Source organism: Capricornis sumatraensis, chromosome 23 (genome assembly GCF_032405125.1).
Source record: "Capricornis sumatraensis isolate serow.1 chromosome 23, serow.2, whole genome shotgun sequence".
NCBI classification, from domain to species: domain Eukaryota; kingdom Metazoa; phylum Chordata; class Mammalia; order Artiodactyla; family Bovidae; genus Capricornis; species Capricornis sumatraensis.
In genome coordinates, this window is record NC_091091.1 from 42,312,453 (window position 1) to 42,334,960 (window position 22,508).

General features: G+C 36.7%; 1 protein-coding gene across 5 annotated transcripts in view; it reads left to right on the top strand.

Annotated features, from left to right (window-relative positions):
• The window catches only part of PLEKHA1 (pleckstrin homology domain containing A1), a 53,734-nt gene extending 31,985 nt beyond the window's left edge, over nt 1–21,749 (top strand). For 4 of the 5 annotated variants that reach the window (XM_068961829.1, XM_068961832.1, XM_068961830.1 and 1 more), the window contains exons 5-12: nt 3,358–3,455; nt 9,259–9,384; nt 10,564–10,707; nt 12,229–12,297; nt 14,235–14,299; nt 14,904–14,967; nt 16,671–16,760; nt 19,358–21,749. In XM_068961829.1, the coding sequence (XP_068817930.1) occupies nt 3,358–3,455; nt 9,259–9,384; nt 10,564–10,707; nt 12,229–12,297; nt 14,235–14,299; nt 14,904–14,967; nt 16,671–16,760; nt 19,358–19,672 (971 nt within the window). In that variant the 3' untranslated portion in view covers nt 19,673–21,749. Of the gene's footprint in view, nt 1–3,357; nt 3,456–9,258; nt 9,385–10,563; nt 10,708–12,228; nt 12,298–14,234; nt 14,300–14,903; nt 14,968–16,670; nt 16,761–17,996; nt 18,038–19,357 lie in introns of all 5 variants that reach the window. The other variant, XM_068961831.1, reaches the window with a different exon arrangement.
• The last annotated feature ends 759 nt before the right edge of the window (nt 21,750–22,508 follow it).

Below are 22,508 nucleotides of genomic sequence, written 5' to 3' on the forward strand. Positions count from 1 at the left end.
AAGTGCGCAAGCCTCTGCTCTGCATTCATTATACACAATGAAACCTTTGCTTTAAAAGCGTGGAAACTTAACAGGTTTCATACAGTTTATCATTATTCTTATTAAAAGTTTTTTTCCTTCTTTTGCCTGTCCCCATCACTGCTAGTAAATTTTTTTATAATTTACTCTAACATTTTGCATAGTGCTTCCTTACTTGGAAATCTCCAGCTGATACTGACGATCATGGAGGCGATGAAGATGGTGACAGGGAGCTTCTGTTCTCTCCCAGGCCCTGTGCTGGCTGCTTTACACACATCGCCTCCTCCCTCAAAGGAGGGATGGGTTCTGCTCCATTTCACAGATGAGGAAAACAAGAGTCTGAGACTAAACAGATTGTATAAGATGGGATTGCTAGTAGGTACATGAGCTAGTTAGGTTTAGTTAGCTCCAGGCTCAGATTTTCCCTCCTGTCAAATCACTATGCCTCTTCCTTCCCTGAAAATAATTCTTAAAGCACATGATTTTTTATTTAGACTGCAAATTGTGCTAAGCGTCTTTTTAGAGGTATATTTACCTCTCTTCTTTCCCTGAAAAGATACCTTTCTATAAATGTTACTTATTCAAAAAAATATATGTATTAAGCACTTTCTTTATAGCACATATAGTATATTACCAAGTGCTTAGAATTGTAAACTCTTCAGATGTTCTAGGCAGATGCCCAGAATAACATTGAGGGGGAAAAAGCCATTATGAGGGGAACGCAGCTTCAGCCTAAGTTGGAAAAGCTTATGCTTTTCTGAGTGTTGGAAATTAAAAACAAAAACTGTATATTGACATATGTAATAGCCTAGTGAGTTACTCACTTAATTTATATTTATGGCATTTATAATTTCTCCAGTCACTAGTAGAATATAAAAGAACAGATTTATAGTGTGTTAAATTTCTTTAGGTCCAGACTAATTGTTTTATAGCCCTTCACAAGATAAGACTCGTATCAATTCAAGGAGGCCCTGGTTTAGTATCTTGTTCTCAGTCTTAGTTTCATAATCTAGTGTATTTGAGAAGTAAGTGTTTCCCCCCCCTTGCCTTAGTCACGTTCAGCTGAGTTTTAGTATGCTATTTAAAATTTTGTTGGACATGTTTGGGATCACATGTACACCCGTGGTGGATTCATGTCAATGTATGGCAAAACCAATACAGTATTATAAAGTAAAGTAAAAATAAAAAGTTAAAAAAAAAATTTTGTTGGACACTAAGTCATTAAAAAAAAGTATACTAAAAACAAAAAATTATAGCACTGTAGTTGTTCAGATGCCTGAGCTCTTAGAATAATTTAAAAAAAAATGTCATGTAATATATAATTAATAAGCTTTAATGTGAACATTGACTATAGTAGTTTGTTGACAACTATATGCAGGAATGCTTTGCTTTATAGAAGTGTAGTAGTTACTAAATGGGTATATGTAAATTAGACTGCATAAAAAGTTCTAAATGTGTTAAGATTATAAACATAAAATGCATAAGTGCTAGAAAAATAAAGGTTTATTTTTTAATCTTGAGTCAGGGAGATTTTCTATGTGCCACGTGAAAGCTAGAGTCTTTAAAGAAAAGAAAAAGATTGATAGGCTATTTCTGATTCATCAAAATACCATGAACTAAGTGACAAGACTAATGATAGGGAAAAGTACTTGAAATACAACTGAAAGGGTTAACGTAAAAGCTCTTAAGTTCAATTCAGTCACTCAGTCGTGTCCTACTCTTTGTGACCCCATGGACTGCAGCACGCTAGGCCTCTCTGTTCATCACCAACTCTCGGAGCTTACTCAAACTCAAGTCCTTTGAGTCGCTGATGCCATCCAACCATCTTATCCTCTGTCATCCCCTTCTCCTCCCATCTTCAGTCTTTCCTAGCATCAGGGTCTTTTCCAATGAGTCAGTTCTTCGCATCAGGTGACCAAAGTGTTGGAGTTTCACCTTCAGCATCAGTCCTTCCAATGAATATTCAGGACTGATCTCCTTTAGGATGGACTGGTTGGATCTCCTTGCAGTCCAAGGGACTCTCAAGAGTCTTCTCCAACACCACAGTTCAAAAGCATCAATTCTTCGGCGCTCACCTTTCTTTATAGTCCAAGTCTCACATCCATACATGACTACTGGAAAAACCATAGCTTTGACTAGATGGACCTTTGTTGGCAAAGTAATGTCTCTGCTTTTTAATAAGCTGTTTAGGTTGGTCATAGCTTTCTTCCAAGGAGAAAAGTTCTTATAAATAAAAGCTTTTATAAATCAAGAAAAAATAAATGAACGACTCAGGAGAAATATGGGTAAAGAAAATAAACAGAGCTTACAAAACAAATGTAGACAACCGGTAAACATATAAAACTAATTTGTCTCAGTAATCAAAGATTCAGATTTAGACAGGCTATAATTTTTTGCCAACTAGGTGGACAGAGAGTCAGAAAAACACACCACACTTAGCGTTTCAAACCCAGGGGATTTGTTACAGGGAATTGGTTGACCAGATGTTGAGAAGCTGAAGGTGCACGACGGGAATGCTGAAGTAACCCAGTGATTAAAAACTGTATGAAGCAGCTTCTATCACCAGGGCTGGAGAGAGGAAAGGGAAGAGGTGATATTACCAGAACCTAGGGCTTCCTGAGGGGACTTCAAGGCTGGTGTAGGGAGCAGCAGAAGAGCTTGGAGCCATGGGTGGTTGTGTGTCACTGCTACTGGAGGGGCGTCAGCAAGAGCAGTCCCCTCTCCCACTGTCCTCCCACCTCTTGTGTCCTCCCCAGTACCACCCATTAGCAGGACATGCCCAGGCTGGCAAGGAAGTCTAGGAAATAATGTCACAGTGTCTCAGGGCTGAAAACAAAAGAGGTGCTAGTGAGGAATATTAGATAATTTAGGTCTTTGGATACAGTATTGGTCAGATTCAACCTTTGGGGAAGACAGTTTACTAATATCTGTAAAAATGTTAAATGTGAATTTTATTCTTATTGAAGCCTACGGTAAGAAATCTATAGAAATGCTAGCCGAAGTGTGGAGAAGTATACGTATGTGATGTTTCATTGGGATATTTTACATAGTTTCAAAAATCAGAAATAGCCTAAATGTCCATCATTAGAGGATTGGCTAACTATATTGTGGTATTTTTACATATAGTGAGAAATGTTACCATTACAAATTAGAGTCTTATTGATAATACCCTGTATTATCATACATAGTGATGAAAGCAATATCATACATGGTCTAACATTCTGTCAAATTCAAGAGTCACAGTATTGAAGCCGGCAAGGTTTTTCAGCTGCCACAGACGTAAGTTTAGGTAATAAGTACACAATTTCACCTGTTGTAGTTTGTTTTTTCTCTCAACAGTTATGAATGCAGGGATGAGGAAATATTTCCTACAAGCCAATGATCAGCAGGACCTAGTAGAATGGGTGAATGTGTTGAACAAAGCTATTAAAATTACAGTAAGTATATGTATTTTTTTGTGTGAAAAAAATTTATTATCTTTACGTGATCTTTACAGATTTTACAATATACCTACTGAGTGTCCGTAGCTTACCAACAGTTTATCCCAGAGTTCCTCAAAGTTTATTTAAAAGACAGGTTATAATATGAATGCTTTTTCTTGTTTTCATACATGGTAACTATTGGCCCTTAAAAATCAGTCCATTGATGCCTTGTTAACCCATTGTGTACCTAATAAAGGTCTGTATTACTGTAGATTTTAACTGCTGTTTACACTAGTGTTTCTAAAGGAAAATGCAGGTAGAGTTCTACCTTTCAGATATGTTTCCCCCTGCTCCCCACAGGGATGATTAAAAGACTTTTTGCCACCTACCCAGGGAATAGAAATGGCGTTCTCTCTGCCTCTTAAGCCATGACTGGGACTGGTCGTAGGTAGGTAGGAGTTGAAGATAGGAGCAGGACAAGACAGTGAAGGGCTTAGAAAAGACTTCAGGGGTGGGGACTGCTCTGAAGAGTAAAGAACTGTAATAGCCAGAGGGTCGTGCCCACGTGGCCCTTGGGGGTTTGTCTTAGGCTTGACACTCTTTGCCACACTGTTTTCCCCTCCAGTTCCTGGGCACTCATTTTCCTGTGCTCCAGTTTCCTGCTTCCAACTCAGGCTTCTCTTCTTGGTTTTCTGATTAACATTAATATGTATTGTTTGTCTAGTGTGCCAGGCCTTGCACTGAAGGGTTTACCTAAAGCACCTGAGAAAGTAAGGCTTAGAAGGATCGAGTGACATTTATAGGTTTGATAGCTGTTAAGTTGTGGAGCTGTGAGCCACACCATCTGCTTGATTCTGCAGCCCACCTCTGAAGCTCAGTGCCTCACTGCTTCCTGAAAGAATGAGCCTCCATCCTTCTTCTCTGACCCCTGAAGCAGAACACAGATTTCTGGGAGAGTTTAGTACTGCTGCTGCGGAGCAAGTGATGGGAACTGTTCCCTGATGAAGTCTCTCCTTCCCTTTCCCCTCTTACACACTGGTGGAGAGGCGCACACGGCAGGCCCATATGGGAAGGATAGGGAAGGAGGTCCTGGGTGAGGCTGTGTAAATGGAAGGGTGTTTTTACTAAAATGAGATTATTTACTGACCCAATATGACTTACTCTTTAAAAACATATGCTCTGACACTCAGCATATGTTTGTTTCTATTTAAATGAATAAGCCATATTTATCTCATAACACAATAAAGAGTTAATATAACTAAAGCTGTTCTCAGAGTTAGGTCAATTTTTTTGGGTCTTGCACCAGAACAGCTTGTTACCACATGACAGAAAACACCCACGCACGGCATCTGATCTGTGCATGAAGCAGAAGTTATTTTAGGTTTGTGCAGTTTCAGGAAAGCAATTTTAAAAAAACTGATGCAGAAGTTCATTTTCTTAAAAGGCTTTAACTGATTGTTTTTGACTCTTTGCAAATATTCCCTATTTGGGAAATTTTTTGTAAAGACAATATGTAGTAATTTCACTGAAGTAATTATTATTTTTTTTTTTTTACAATTTGCAATGAGCAGCAGCATTAGTTTCTTAGTGCTTTAAGAAAAAGTAGTGAATTGAATGGTCTCAGACTTTTTACCATGTGAGAGGTCTTTTGAATTGCTGTATCTAATTTATTAATTGTCTGAAACTGTCTTATACAAGTGACACTTCAAGCTTACTCAAATGGGTAATGTGTCAAAGTATGTGGATTCTTAAATAGCTTTTGTGGTTTTGCAGCTGTTGTTGAAAATTTTATAGTTTAAAGATGAATCTATTGTATACGTGTTTTTATAATTCACATTTTAAAAATATAAATTTAAGATATAGAGATCCGTGCTTATCAACAAAGTGGTTATAACTATGTTAAATTGAGTATAGAATCGGTATCACTTAGTAAAAATTGGTTTTATATAGGTACACATTAACTCACAGGATAGCAATGAAAGAATTTCCCATGCTTTAATAAGAAACATTTTATTTCACTGTTCTTTTAAAAAAAAATCTTACCAGTGTTAATTCCATATGCATTTAAGTGCAGAAGCTTTAACCTGGTGTACTTCCCTATGGAAGTTGCTGGTAATTTATATGTAGATTTCTTTGTAAATTTCAAGTTTCTATTTTAATATATGTGTAGTTTACCTTTCTGTGGAATCACTCCAAGTGACGTTTGGTAAACTGTGTAATTTAGTAGTCTGCTGAGTACAATGTAATATATAAACTTGAAAGTTTTGGAAATTCAAAATTAGGTTTTGGAAGTATATGGTTTCAGAATAGAGGTGATTAGAGGACAGTGGGTAAGGGAATGGTGATTATTTGTCTACTTATTAATTATGGTACCATGCCATTTTAATGGACCATCCTCTAGCATCATAGTTCATGGCTTTCCTCACTTTGATGAATTCTGTGTGACTATGTATTGGTGGCTGTCATTAAAACAACTTTCCCCTTACTTACAAAAAAGAGAGAAAGAGCAATAGTAGAGAAACCAAGAAGCAAGAGAGTTCGAGAAAAACATCTGCTTTATTGACTATGCCAAAGCCTTTGACTGTGTGGATCACAACAAACTGGAAAATTCTTTTTTTTTTTGGAAAATTCTTAAAGAGATGGGAATACCAGACCACCTGACCTGTCTCCTGAGAAATCTATATGCAGGTCAGGAAGCAACAGTTAGAACTGGACATGGGACAACAGACTGGTTCCAAATCGGGACAGGAGTCCATCAAGGCTATATGTTGTCACCCTGCTTATTTAACTTATATGCAGAGTATATCATAAGAAACACTGGGCTGGAGGAAACACAAGCTGGAATCAAGATTGCTGGGAGAAATATCAATAACTTCAGATATGCAGATAACACCACCGTTATGGCAGAAAGTGAAGAAGAGCTAAAGAGCCTCTTGATGAACGTGAAAGAGGAGAGTGAAAAACCTGGCTTAAAGCTCAACATTCAGAAATCTAAGATCATGACATTCGATCCCATCACTTCATGGCAAATAGATGGGGAAACAGTGTCAGACTTTATTTTGGGGGGCTTCAAAATCACTGCAGATGGTGACTGCAGCCATGAAATAAAAGACTCTTGCTCCTTGAAAGAAAAGTTATGACCAACCTAGACAGCATGTTAAAAAGCAGAGACATTAGTTTGCCAACGATGGTCCATCTAGTCAAGGCTATGGTTTTTCCAGTGGTTCATGTATGGATGTGAGAGTTGTACTATAAAGAAAGCTGAGTGCCAAAGAAATGATGCTTTTGAACTGTGGTGTTGGAGAAGACTCTTGAGAGTCCCTTGAACTGCAAGGGATCCAACCAGTCCATCCTAAAGGAAATCAGTCCTGAATATTTATAGGAAGGACTGATGTTGAAGCTGAAACTCCAATACTTTGGCCACCTGATGCAAAGAACTGACTCATTGGAAAAAAACCCTGATGCTGGGAAAGATTGAAGGCAGGAGGAGAAGGGGATAACAGAGGATGAGATAGTTGGATGGCATCACCAACTCAATGGACATGAATTTGAGTAAACTCTGGGAGTTGGTGATGGACAGGGAGGCCTGGTGTGCTGCAGTCAGTGGGGTCGCAAAGAGTTGGACATGACTGAGCAACTGAACTGAACTGAGAGGAACCAGCCTTGAAGGAAGTATTGATGACTGGAATTTGGAAAGTCAACTTTCAAAGTACACTTTCAACTATTTATATTGATAACTATAAATATGGTGGGGCTGGTCCCCTGTTGATTATTAAGGAATATCCAAGATGCATATGGCATATTATTAGATAGAAACCTACTATTTTTAAAAATAGTGTCTTTTCCCACTTGTAGGTTTTGATTTAAAAAATCAGTATTTGATTTTAATCTAAAAATAGGTATTTTGAACTTATGGCTAAACTTCCACAGTTTTTTTTTTTTTCCATTTTAATTGGCAGCTGGGAGTAGATAGGATAACCTGAATACAGGACTTCTGTCTTACCAAGATGGTGTATGTATGTAATCCAAAGTGTAAGACTTTATACTTGTGTTTTTCAGCCTGTAGGTAGAGCCCTCAGAAAGGTCCTAACATCCAGGAGTTTGTTCTTGAATGTTTTAGGTTTCAGTCTTCAGGCTTGCCATTTTGTTCATCTTTTCTCTAGTCATTTTTACCTTTTCTTTTTCTGCTGTTAGAATTTCCTATCATTAGGATCATGTGCAGAGGCTTGCCAAAAATACATGCAAATCTCTCGCAGAAAAACCATCACAACAATCAGGGATGGGAAGCAGGGAAGAGGGGATAAGCAGTCAGCAGTGAAACCAAGAATGTTCAGTGTCTGACATTTCCCATCTGTCTAGTGAGGTCACTTTTCTGATTCTCATTACAAGTTGCCTGACTGGTTTTTTTGGTTCTGAAAATGTGTTTATTTTAATGACTGCCTTGAGAGCTAGCTTTTCATTCAGAATTTTTAAGGGAGTTACTATATTCATGAGTATTTTGCTTATATTTTTCTTCCCTTAGAAATGTTTGCAATGTAGATAATTTTGCTTGTAAAATGCAATTCTAAGTCAGTTGTTGAACTATAACATTGGACTTACGCTGCTGTACTTAGCATTCTGTTATAAGGATAAATGAGAAACAGTGGGTCTAATGGTATAGGCAAGGGTTTTTTAATATACTATCATTTCTAGAAGAAAAATGAAAAAAAACAATGTAAATTTTAGTATATTTTTAGGGAGATATTAAAGGTATTTTCTTAGGAAATTCTCACATATGACTAAACCCTCAACTTCTTAAAATAGGGAGTAGCCACTTTTCGTATGGGTCACCTTTCAGCAGCACATTGCAGCTAATACAAATGTTGGAGAGCTAATTCTCTCTCTGGTTTCAAATTCTTCTAGTACATTTTTCTGTTCTTATGGCTAACATGGCCACATTTTCTCTGTCAGAATAATTGAAGCAGATGATGCTCTTCACTAGAAAACACTGGGACTTCCTTAAGCAGGTTGTTTCTGGGTATAGTGAACTTCATATAGCCCTTTCTCTCTTAAATATTTTTGCGGATCTTGGCAAGTAAAATTCTGTCTATAGTCATATTGTCTTTAAAAAGCTCTCCAAAATGTGCAAACTCTTAGATAAAATCTCTTAGAAGAATTCAGGAAACTTTCCCCTCCAGAGTTCATTTCTCTCCCCTGTCCTTCTTATTTCCTTCATTCTTTTGTTCCTGCCCATGACTGGTATTATAGTTTAATTATGGATGAGAGAGTGGAGGGTTGGCCTAAGGCCTGGGGAGAAAGCCACTAGGGGAACATCTAAAGAGACGGATCCCCTGTCCTCGGGATGTTGCACAGTCTTGGGCAGGAGTGGAGGGACGGGAGAGGTGACAGCACAGAGCTGTGATCCATTCTCGAGTGCTCTGATAAAGTGGGGATGTCGTTACAGTGGTTAAATGAGAAAGAGAGTTATACAAGCTGAGCTAGAGCGTGGACCAGCCAGGATCTGGATTTACATTCCCTGATGCCTCTTGAGCCTGGTTTCTTACTGCTGTGGTGATGCTCCTGCTATGCATAGGATTGATAGGAGGATTAAAAGGGAAAATACATGAGATAGTACCTGCCCAAGTAAGCACATGGTAAATGATGGCTGTGTCATAAATACTGTAAAAGAAAAATCAGTATGAAAACTTAAAGGGTTATATATATATAATTTTTACATATACCAGTTGTATACAGACTTATGATTGGTTGGAAATTCTGTGATAAAAGAGGATCTCAGATAATGCTCTTTGCAAAATGATTCATGAAGTTACTGTTTTAGGTCCCAAAGCCGTTAGACTCACAGCCTCATCCTGATAACCCAAGTCGCCAAGGCGAATGTGGAAAGAAGCAGGTCTCTTACAGAACTGACATTGTTGGTGGTGTGCCCATCATTACCCCAACTCAGGTAAGAAATCAGTTCTTCTATTGTGTGATGGTTTAGCTACTGCATATTGATTTTTGTATTGTTATCAAAAGTCAGATGGTACATCTTTATTGAATAAATGCAGTAATTAAAACATAAAACTTTTATACTTATTTCAGAAGTATGTTTTTATTGTAAAAAATCTGGAAAGCATAGGTAAACAGCATTTAACACTTTACATGTTTTCTTCTGAGCCTTTCTTCCAGGCCCTTTTGCCCCCTAGAAATGGAAATACTTTGTAAACTGCTTTTTTTTTCCCTTAGGTCTGAAACATTTTCTAAGTCACCAAAAATTATTTCACATCGTTTATCATGACTATGTGGTAGTCTTATTCCTAATCACCCAAACGTGGTAGTAACCCAAGTGCCCTTTATGGGTAATTTAGCCAATGGGATGTCCAAACCGTGACGTTACTGCTCTCAGTGAAAAGGGTCGAACAATTGGTACAAGGGCCAACCTGAATGAATTCCCAGGAGAATAATACAGAGTGGCAAATGCCAATCTCAAAAGCCCACCTACTGTATGATTCCATTTGTATTAAATCCTCTAAATGTCAGAACAATAAGGATGGAAAACAGATTAGTGGGGGCCAAGCAGTTGGGGATGGAGGCTCTAAAGGGGCAGCCTGAGGGAGCCTTGTGGTGGTGAACACTTCTGTGCTCTGGTGGTGGCGGGAACACAGATCTGGTAATAAAAGTGCCTAGAATGATACATGCGCAGAGACAGGTGAGTGCGTGTGAAACTGGGGAGATGTGGGCAAGGTCTGTGACATGTTTCAGTGTCTGTTTTGATAATGTGCCATAGAATAGTTTTCCCTGTTTGGAGAAACTGGTTGAAGGGCACATAAGACCTCCTGTACATTATGTTTTTAAAACTTCCTGTGACTATTTATAATTATTTCAAATTAGAAAGTTAAACCCCAGCATCCCCTACAAAAAAAAAGTGCTGGTGGCAAGACTTTTGCAGAAAAAGAGAGATAGAAATCGGTTTTAATCAATGTTGTTAAAGGTTATGATTAAGTATCTCAAATTAATTAGAAAATACTTGAAGATCTGTTTTCCTGACTAATGGATTTTAAGATTGCTGGGATAACAGCATGAACTGCACGTATGCTTTTAAGCTAAACAAGCAAGAAAAAGACTTTATTTTGCTTCATTCTAGAAAGAAGAAGTAAATGAATGTGGTGAAACTATTGACAGAAATAATTTGAAGCGGTCACAAAGCCATCTTCCTTACTTCACTCCTAAACCACCTTCAGATAGTGCAGTTATCAAAGCTGGATATTGTGTAAAACAAGGAGCAGTGGTGAGTAGTTTAACACAGTATGTGAAATAATGAAAAATGAGTATGCCTTAGAAAACTGTCAACATACACATGGTTTGCTTTGTTTTGTGAAAGACCAGCTTGCTGACCAGGAGTCAGGAGAGGGCCATAGGGGTTATTCTGTGTTCAAAACTCAGTGCTATTATTTTCTTGGTCTGTAGGCGGCTAGGTAAGTTAATGCCCATTACAACTAACCTGCAATTTTAAGTGAGCTTTCCTAACAATTTAAATTTATTCTAGGAAGGGTTTCTGTTGACTTTTTTACCCCCTTGGGAGTGGGTCAGGGAAAGGGAACTCTAGTAGGGAGATGGCAGAAAAGGAGGGCAAGGAGGGTGGGGTGTGGATCACTTACTTGGTACAGGGTTGGGCTGACCCAAGTTGAAAATGCTGAGACCTTGCGTTACTGACTTAACATCTCGGGCTCTCAGTTTTTGTTTTTGTATTTTTTGGTGTGTGTGTATGTAGAAAATCGTTTTATAAAGCCTACCATCCAGAAGGTTTTTTGAAGAGAGAGCTCACAGCATAGCGCCTCGTCATTAGTAAGAGCTGTTACTGGTTGGCCCAGATAACAGATCGGTGATAAGAAACTGTGGAAAGAGCAAGCACATTTGCCAGTATTGTTTCAGTTCCAAAGTACCCTTCTAAAATATGAACTAAATCTATAGATTTTCATGAGAAAATAAACTTCAAAGTTCAGAAATAAAGTTTAAAATTAAAAAAAAAATTACTTAAATATCTACTGGCAGTTCTGCTTGATCTTATATAATAACTTCTGGCAACTCTGATGAGCTCAGGCCAACCAAGGCAAGTTCTTTCACTCCTAATTGTTTGACCCTCTTTAGGCTACAGGAAATGAAGGTGAAAGCTGAAGGTTTTTCATTCTTGCATGTCTGTAGATCAAATCAGAATTCTCATCAGGCTGTGTGTTAATTAGGCCTCTTAAGGAGACATTCCTTTCTCTTGTACTCTTAAATCCAAAATACTGACCCTTAGAAAATCTGAAGTGCTTTCACAAAAACTATATTTCATTGACAAAAAATGTTTATACAGAGTAGGTTCACTTTCTTAAACATGTTACTTTACTAGTTAGTATTATAAAGTACCTGTTGAGGATTCATGCATTTTATAGATGAAGAAGCTTGATATAGTTTAATAACATTTCCTGTGCATGCTGTTGAACTCTTGACAGGCTTTACTGTGTTGGGGTGGAGCGGGTAGGGGAGTGCTTTCCTTTTTTTTAACTTTCAGAGCATCAAAAATGTAGACTATATTATAAAATCATATAATAAGAGCTAAAAGCCAAGCACCAAAGTTGAATTAGAAGTTCAAGGCCTGAGTAGCAAAAGAGATGAAATTTCCTGTATCTCTTCTTCTAAGGGAGGGTGGTGAGGTTTTCCGGTGCTTGACATTTCTGATTGTGGGTTCATATCAGAAGAATTAAGTGGTTATTAACATTTGACATCTTAGAATCAGAAGTCTCATGTCTGTGTTCATCTCTGGTAGATGAAAAACTGGAAGAGAAGATATTTTCAATTGGATGAAAACACAATAGGCTACTTCAAATCTGAACTGGTATGTTGCTGTGTCATAAATGTTGCTTTAAAAAGGTTTTAGAAGTGTTACACTGTGGTAATTATATAATTTCTTGTCCTGTTTTCTATTTTTAAAATAATTAAATTCTTTTTTTTGGAGATATATGCAGTTCAGTGTATTTTGTTGTGATGCTTTTGGTTAACGGTATTTTCGTTCAATACATCTTAGGTAAAAAGAGAGTACCTTCAAAGGCATTCTACTCTGAAAGAATTAAAAACTTCGGAACCCCTCAGTCTACACATTTCCTTTAAAGGGGCCGTGTAGGAAGTGGGAAAAAGTTCACATTTGACCCTCTGTATTTCTGCCTTCTCTTCCCTGCCCTCCCTTGACATTTTCTCTTCCTATTTCAGATTGACTTTTTTGTTTCTTCACATAAGATGTTTTTGTCCCATCTGAAGGTAGAATCAAAGATTGAAGTTCTCTCTTTCACTTGTTTGAGTAGCATCCTTATTTAAAATACTCTTGTCACGTGATCTGTGTTCTGCAGTAGATTGTTGGATAAATTGAACGCAGTTCTACCTCTTCTCTGACGGACATTTGACAGAGGAACCATATGCCTTGATGACGGCATGGAGCAGCACTGTCCAGGTGGACTTTGCACTAATAGAGATGTTCTGCCGTCTCCCTTGGCCAGAGCTAGTAGCACCTGTGGCTGTAAAATACAGCTGGAAATATGGCCACTGTGACTGAGGATCCTGACTGTATTTAATTTTAAAGTTAAAACTGGCCATATTTAATGTTCTTTTAATTCAAATAGTTAGGCAGAGCTAGTGACTCCTCGTGGACAACAGAGCACTGGAGAATAAGAAGGGCATGTTTTAAGGTTCATCTCAGGTGTCTCTTCCTCTGAACAACTTGTATGCCTTTCCTTTACACATGTGGTACCCGATGCCCACCTCGGGCATAACACGTCCCACTGTGGTTTGTTACTGTGTACATATTTGTCTTTATCAGTTAACTGCACGAGCTTCTTGAAGGCAAAGATTCTCTTTTGGAACCTTTTATCATCACAGCACCTGGTACTTAGAAAATAATCAACAAGTATTTTTGAATGAACTGAAAAATGGCATAGCATAACAGGAATAGCCATTTTAGCTTGGGACCCTTTTTTAGACTTCAAAATCTAAGAGTCTTAGCTGGAAGCAGTAGCTACTTGGTTCAAAAAGTACCAGCCTTGGTGTCTCAGAAGCTGTACTTGTGCTTAGTTTGATTATTTTCTTAGTGCTGCATAAAATAATGGTATGTCTTAAACTCAGTGGTATGTCATTTTCAGTGAAATACAGTATAGTATTTCATGAATTGTTTAATACTGTGAATACTATGCCAACTGGGAACTAGTTATGTCATACTCGAATCTTGTATCTGGTTTTGTAGCCTTAGTTGAGGTAATTAGTATATCTAATCCTGTTTGCTCAGGTGAATAATAGTGCATGTATTCTAGGATTGTAGAAAGTGACACATTTAAAACCCAGCACATTTAAAGTCCTGCCACTTAGTACGTGTTTAATAAACTGTGTTTTTTAAAATGACAAATTTAACTCAGAAGCTGGCTATTTACTACTCTGGTCCCTTCTATATGAAAAAAAGAAGTACTCTGAGGAAGTACTCACTGGGTCCATAGCGGTTCATCGAGGAAAAGATGGATGGTTATTGGCTTTTAATAAGCACATTATCATTTAGGACATCAGTAATGTGAACATGGGTTATATGTCAGTTTCCTTGTTTCAAACCACAGTGTATATAAGGTTATAATATTTTTGCCCTTCTAATGCTAGATGGTTCAAGTAAGTAGATTTATGTCTTAGATGTGCGTCAGGAAGGAAGCATGATTTTCACAATAGATCTCCAAATAAGACAGCTAATGATTGGAAAGATTTTTAAAGTGTATGTCTGTTTATTTGCTTTTTTTCCAATAGGAAAAGGAACCTCTCCGCGTAATACCACTTAAGGAAGTTCATAAAGTCCAGGAATGTAAGCAAAGGTAAGCACCACCTCAGACTTGGTGCCTAACACAACTGTTAGCACACAGTATATAGTTCCTCAGTTTAATTGATGTACTTTCAGATGATATTTTTCTTTATTACTGCCAGTGAGTTTTGCTAAAACTTTCAAAGCCTTCAGATTAAATGTTGAGATTTTTTGTTTGTTTGTTTGAAAACTGCAAATTAGGGAACAATTCTTAAGCTTATTAATGGAAAGGACGGAATTTAATATGAACAACTTCTGTCATACTTGACAGATGTATTATTAATTTTAGTATTTCAAGGTTGCTGCAAAATAGAGCTTTAATAAGAAAATATGTTAACTGTACCACTGTTTCTTTGAGCACACTCTTTCTTCACAGTTGAAAACTTTGGATTTTAAAGTTGTTTTTGCACCTTTCTAAAAATACATGTAACTGTATAAAATACATAGAATTCAATGCAAGAATAAATTGAAAAATGATAATTTGGCATTTTTCAATTAAATTAATATTTTACCTTTAATGTTTATTGACACGTATTTGGTACTGGGTAAATAAGTGAAAAGAAAGCTATCAAACAATTGCTGCTTGAGTACAATTGGAAAATTTGTTTCGTTAACAGTGACATAATGATGAGAGACAACCTCTTTGAAATTGTAACATCGTCTCGAACTTTCTATGTGCAGGTAAGATACTTCTTTTGAGATTACAAATCCTCCTAACAAGGAATGAATCATTTTAGAGGTGAAATAAACATAAATAAACGTGTTGGTCATAGAAGTAAGGAAAAATATGACAAATGTAATTGCCAACTTAATAAAGATGATGCTGTATCTAAGGTTATTGGTAGATCATATGTTCAGCAAAGTGATATTCTTCGCTATAAATTAATTGAATCGAATTAAGTTTTATATGGAGGAAGGGAAATGTGCTATTTAGATGCTAAGTCTGTATTTTAAATTTGGATTATTTTTGCACATATTTTGGAATTTCAATTATATCACTTTCTGGTAATTTTCTAAAAAGGGAGACTCAAATATCCATAATAAAAGTAAATAGTAGATCTTACTTCACTAATTAGGTATCCTATGTTTAAGTTTAAAATACGCTTTTTATTTAACACATTAATTTACTTAAAAGTTTTTTATAAGAACATTTAGTTTTGTTTTTAAAAGTTATTACATATGCTTTTTGCAGAAAATGTAGAAAAATACAGAAATATGAAGAGAAAGGTGCTTTATAAAACATAGAAGTCTACATTCAGGCAGCTGTTCTTTTGTTTGTTTGTTCTTATTAGGCTATATCTTTTTATACCAAGTGGGGTCATATGCAATATAGTGTTATATCCTGCATATTTACTATATTATGGTCACTTTTTCCCACATCATTAAGAATTCTCTGAAAGCCTTTTAGAACTATGTCATTTTCTATGAGTGTTTTACAGTTAAACTATTTCTGTACTGTTACTGATCATTCATTAACATAGTTTTTGTACATTTACTGTGGTATAACATGTTAGTGAACATTTTGTGAAATAAATTTGTCTGGATGTCTTACTTCCTTCTGATCAGTTTCTAGATCAGGAATCACTGTTAGAGCATGAGCTTTTTTAAACCTGCCTTTTACCGAATTGATTTCTAGACTGGTGCTCTTGTTTGTGGTGAACGAAAGTATACTCTACCTCTGCCTGCTTTGAGTTTTTCCCTTTTAAAAACTCTTTGTTATTATCATTGGTTCAAAAATATTACTTGTGTCTTTAAAATTTTTAAACTTAATCTAGAAGGGGCCCTACCTCGCCACCCCTCTGAGGGCCTTGTTTAATTGAAGTCATTGGAAGGTTTTTCTAATGCACATTGGAAGCCACAGTCCTATCAAGGAAGAGCCTGCTTTGGCATATGCCTGCCAACACCGCTTTTAGGATTTTAGGGTACAATTAGAAATTGTTTTTAGAAAAATAACATAAAATGACGTCACAGTGGTTTATTTTTTTACTGCACAATTCCATAAATATCCATCTTGAAAATTCAGGCAAGTATAACGATTGGAGAGCAAAATGAGAAGGTCTTTGACTTCCTCCTCTTCTTGTATTCTCTCCAAAACTGTTCATGTTGACACTTTTTGACGTGTCTCATCTTAGAACATTAAGTGCCCAACTTCCAATTAAAATAAATTTATGTTAAAAAAAAAAAAGCGCCCAACTTACTTCTGTGTGTTATAATTTACCTGGCAAAACCTGGTTCAAAAAAGTGATTTCTAAAATTTCTTAGAAACCATTGCCTTAGGCTGATTTTGTTGTTGACACTGTTAATTACCAAGATGAACACATTGGATTTATAGACAAAAGAGCTGATTTTGAGGAAAACTTCAATGAATCCTTCCTTCCCCTTAGGCTGATAGCCCTGAAGAGATGCACAGTTGGATTAAAGCCGTCTCGGGTGCCATTGTAGCTCAGCGGGGACCTGGCAGATCAGCGTCTTCTGTATGTTTCCTGTTCTCTGGGGTGATACTCCCTTGGAGCCCCGATCCTGTCAAGTTCTTTTTCTTCCTCTCCCCCTAATCCTTTTGGTTTCTTTCTGTTTTGAGATTTATCTGCATGTTGACTTTCATACCGATTGGACTTGCAAAAAAAAAAATAATAATGCATTTCTAATTTAATGCTTCCTATAGTGTTATGTATACATAACTTTTCTGTGCATTGTATTGTATTAAATGCACAAGCAGGGCAACTAAAGAATGAACATTTCCTTGTTTTGTTTTAGGAGTTCTTACTTGTTAGTAGGTCCAGATTTGGTATAATTTCGCCAACTCTTAGTGTGGTATTTGACCTAATCATTTAAGACACCTTTAGTTGTAGCATTACACAATTTTGTGAAGTTTTCTCAGTTTCCTTTTTAACTTCTTGTAATTTCAGTTTAGGTTTTTTGCCTTAATAGTGCCATAAGACAGCTGAGCAGCTTGAACCTTAAATATAATGTTCTCTTTCCATTTCATGCTCATTTTTCACTTGGTTAATTTAAAAGGCTGCTTTTCACTATGTTAATTATCTTTGTGGCAGTATAGTAGATTAAACCAGCTAAACATTCTCAGTAAGGAATATGTTTTTACTTTTTAATTTACCATGTACATCATAAGAATAAGATTTAGCTTTAGGATACTTTGGTCACTGATCTCTGATCTGAAAATACAAATCTACTAAGGAATGAAAAACTTGCGAGCATCTTCAAATGCAGTATATTTGTCTACAGAAGGCAGTCTAACACTGATACATAGCATGATAGCCTTTATTACCAGGACTCATTGTCGATGCTGATATTCTGCACTTCTAGTATTTTCCTGGAGTGCTAGTATTGCAGTAATGCTGTCTTTTAATCTTTTCTTGTTAGAAATGACTCTAGGTCAGTAAATACAAAAAAGCCCATCTTTTTTCACTTTTAAAGTTCTTATATCCTTTTTGGAATAGCTCAGAAATTATTTTTAGAGGTGTTAATTTTGTAACCACCTGTGTTTTATGTGACCTTTCAGCAGGCAAGTATGAGACTCTCTGCAAAAACAATATCTGTTGGGAAGAGGAAAAGCTGGAGAAGGGTGTTTGTGTTTTGTGCTTTGTGGTGGGGGCAAAGTGGACTCTCTGTCTCTAACTGTCAGCAGAACTGTCTCTTTTCCTCCCCTCCCCAGGATAGGTTAACTCTAATCTTAGCTTTGCACTGTGTTCCAGATGCGGCAGGCCAGAAGGCTGTCGAACCCTTGTATACAGAGGTATACGTCAAGAACTGGGGAATGCAGCACGTATGTGGGCTCTCACGCACACATGCCTTCTTACTAGAGGGCCCGGACTTACTCACTACTCACAGCTGATTCTAGAAAGTTGAGTTAACCAAACTGCCTTCTGCAGTTATCGTAACTGACTTTGTCAACACTAACGCAAACAATTTGATTATAGTCATCAGGTTGGATATGTCTATTTAAAAAAATGAAAAAAAAAATAGAACTTTACTAATTTAAAAAGTCCTGTCTATTTTCTAAAGCTTAATTTCCTGAGTTGCCACAAGAATTTCGATTTCTGTATTTCATGTATTTGGTAACTTTTTTATGCTACACCACTTGAAATGCACCTTTGTGGTAATATGTACAAACTCACAGGTGCATACGCATTGGATAAACTCTATATTACTATAGTTTGCATGGCATATTAGCTCTTAGGTGAAATTTAGCCATCCAATGGGAATCTGTAGTGTTTCAGTGGTTTGTTTGTAGCACTTTTTTTTCAAAGCCACCAATGTCACAAATGAACACAATAAATTAGGAACTGTATGGCATTGCATTTGGTATAGTCATATGTAAGGTTAACTTCAGATTTAATTTAGTCAGAAGAGTATTGAATATTCACAACTGAAATTATCTTATGACAGTTTTAATAAATGCTTAAGTATGTGCCCTTTGCTCTCTTTAAAATGTCAAGCCTTGTGAATGTATGCCATATGCAAAAATAAACAAATGCAGTTAAATAAGAAGCAAAAGGACTATGATATTATTGGTTGCAGGTGAAATTCAGGGAAGCAAAAACTAAGTTTATGAGGCTACCAAACAAAATAATAGGTTTGAAAAATGTTTAATTCTGCTTATTAAAAAAGTAATTGCCTTTTATTTTTATATTCTACATTTTCATTGTTTAATCTTCCTAAACATATGGGATAATTCCTACTGTTTATTGAGAATAAACTCTTAGGTAAAAATGGTAAAGCTGGTAGGCCCCCTGTTAAACACAGTTCAGTTGCAGTTGGTACACTGCATTCCAGTCTAGGCTGAATAAGCCTTTCAAGTGTCAAAGCTGCCAGATTTGACTGTGGTGACAGAACTGGTTTCTCAGTGGAAATGAGTGTTGGCTGTCATCGCTCTAAACTCACCCCTAAAAATGCACTGCTTTGGGGAAGAACTTGCACACGTATGCTGCACGGCTCATGCTTCTGCTCTGTGTGTGTCTTGTTCTGTTTGTTTTTCAGAGAATAAAGTCTCACACTGAGTTACTAACCCTGTCGTTATTGATTGCCTGTGTCTGACCACCACTCCTCTTTGCAGGAGCATGCCAACAGTCCTTCCGAGCCCAAACACGCTCTCCTCCCTGGCAGTGCCGCCGCCGCCGCCCCACATTCCACAGCCTCTCGCAGCAACTCTCTGGTCTCAAGCTTTCCCATGGAGAAGCGAGGATTTTACGAATCTCTTGCCAAGGTCAAGCCAGGGAACTTCAAGGTCCAGACTGTCTCTCCAAGAGAACCAGCTTCCAAAGTGACCGAACAAGCTCTGCTAAGACCTCGAAGCAAAAATGGCCCTCAGGAACAAGATTGTGACCCCGTGGACTTGGATGACGCAAGCCTTCCAGTCAGTGACGTGTGAGGTGGAAGCTCGTGGAGCCTGACCCGCCTCATCAGCCCTCAGTGTCCTTTTCACAAGGCTTCTCGCCAAAGATGATAAAGGGGAAGTGGGTTTTAATGTGTAGAGTATCCTGCCTCATCGCCATCCTCTTTATAAGCTGGTAAGCCAGGAAGCTAGCAAGTGGCCAAACGAAATGTAATTTCTTTAAAAGAAAGAAAAAAGCCCTGTTAGTATCAACTGTCTGAAGCTTTGTTCTCATTGGGATGATAAAAGTGTGTGTGTGTGTGAGACACTTTTTCCTAGTGAATTTGACAATTTAACCGCTTCACAATTTAAAAGATGAAAAAATGCTTATTAATTACTTTGGTTGTTTTAAAAATGCTACTGTGACTTCCTATTAAGTGTTCAGTTCTACACATTCTTACTGGTTAATATTATTGATTGAAATATTGCCAGACAAAGATGTCTAAACTCATGACGTCTGTGGTGCTGTAAAATTTATACTACAGTGTGGACAGTTTTGAAACGGTAACCATTTTTGATGCTCTGGATCTCAAGGTGAGTAGTGCATTTTGCATAGAGAGGGTATTATTGAACTGTTAGTGAGGGTTGTGGGTTGTACTGTTGGAGAAAAGGGGAGAATTAGAATTCAGACAGGTATATCTTGGACATTTGTTTGTAAAATCTTAGTCAAGATGTACAGCACAGTCATTGGTTTTTATTCAGTGAAAATTATTTGGTATGAAATTTCTTGGAGGTCCGATTTTCTTGTCAAAATTTTGTAAATAGTTCTTCTATATTTGAATCAGTAGAAGACCTCATTTATATGTAAAGATACTGCCCTTAGTCATGTGATTGTAGCCTCTGCTTTTTGTCACTAGTAAACCTGTAGTCAAGTGTTCATCTTGTTTAGGAATGTTTTGAGATTAATGTGCTCAAAAGTCCTATGTGATTGGTTTTAAACAATTGGGATAAAATTAATTTTTAGTAGCATAAGTTAATGTGCTAAGTAGCATACCATTTTGTGTTAGAGATACCAGAATGTTGTTATTCTACTATCTGTGCAATACATGTTTTAAGCACAAATTTGAGTATACATTTAATCATGGGGATGTCAAAAATATAAGCTCCTCTCTAACAAATACCGTTAGTTTCAGGTGTTGAATAATAGACCAGTTTGACCAAGTACTGTTTCTACGGTTCAGTCTTAAACATTCGCTTTAAGAAAATAGTCTTGAATTTCATATGCTGCTATTTTTTATGATATTTTGCCATATTACAGTACTGTTTTGTTTCAAATTCATACATGTCGCTGTTTCTCCTTTTCATTTTCTCAGATGACTTTTTGTTTGAGAGCGAGAAAGTGGGAGTGGATTTCTTAAATCAGAGTGGGGTCCAGAGGTTACTATCTGTTACACTAGAATTAATAGCACCAGTTTAAAAATCCAAATGCATAAAGAATGCACCACTCAACATTTTTATTCATAAGCTATTATTTTTGAAACTTACATTTAGATTTTTCTTCTTTTTTTGCAGCTACATTTGAAAATGGTAGAATGGAAAGGTTTTAAGTTGTTATTTTCTCTGCAGATGCATCCATTTCATTGGCTCTTTTAGAAAGCTCTTTTCATGGGCACACCTAAGAAGTCTTGTGCAGACAGTTGACGATATTCAGGAGCCTAATGCTGTTTTCTTTGGTACAGCTTCCACACTGCATGTTCATTTTAATATTTTGGTATTGGTAATTTGATATATTTCATAGTGGCAAAATATTAGCTCTATTTTGGGACTTTTTATAGAACTACCCTTGCATTCAGTAGCATAGGAAAATGTTCTTGTGATTGTCAGGGTCTTCTAATATTTATCTCAATACTTTTATAATTCTATGAAAATTATTTAATTATTTTAAAACATATACTTTTCTTGTAAATATGTCACATCCGAATTGTCAAAGAATTACTTTGAATACCTTAATATTTGCTGCATTTTTTTCTGTATATATAACATGTCTTCTCTCAGAATGGGAATATATGTGTGCTTCCCGATGTTTACTTTTATGTCTGGTATCTTTATACGTCAAACTGGTTAAACACTGTAATGCTTCAAAATAAACTCAGAATTAATTCTAACTTATTTCTCGGGACTGATTCAGTTCTTGTGTAAACAATGAAATAAAACAATACAAAATATGTTTGGTTAATTGATGTGAATTTACATGTTTAAGAATAGGCTAATTAGTTGATAGCCTTGGAAAGGCATTACTTGATAAGAAATTGTGCAAGGAAAGATGAGTGTTTTGGGGAAAATGAGCTTATTTTTGCTTAATTAGAAAACATTCTCAAAGGCAAAATTAGCTATGTTGGGTTCAAAGCATCATTTGAATCATCTGGGCTGCACTTGTATTGCTTGCTTATTAGTTAGATGGGTGTGAGGTGACTAAAAATGAGTGCAGAGGACGTGCTGATCCACACGTGGGCTGTGGACACGACTCGTAAAAACACCCCACTAAGTGTTAGAGGCTGCTTCTCGCAAACCCGCTGCTAATAACAAATAGTCCACCTCTGCTGGGTATCCAGCATCTGATGAAACTGGGTAAGGATATATTAACTGGTGCAACTTAATTTCTTTCTCTGAAAAGTATTTTAAATGTTTTTAATTAAAAAAAATGAGAAAGTTCTAAAAACTTCGCTACTTTTACAAAAAAGGAAAAAAGAGATCCCTTTCTCAGTCGTCTTTTTACTTGTTAAAGCTGTACTTGTGTCTGTATGAACAGTTCTAACAGTGAGGCAGAAAATGTTCATATAAAAATGGAATAATGTAACAGCTTAGTACCAGATTGGATAACAATCTTCCTTCT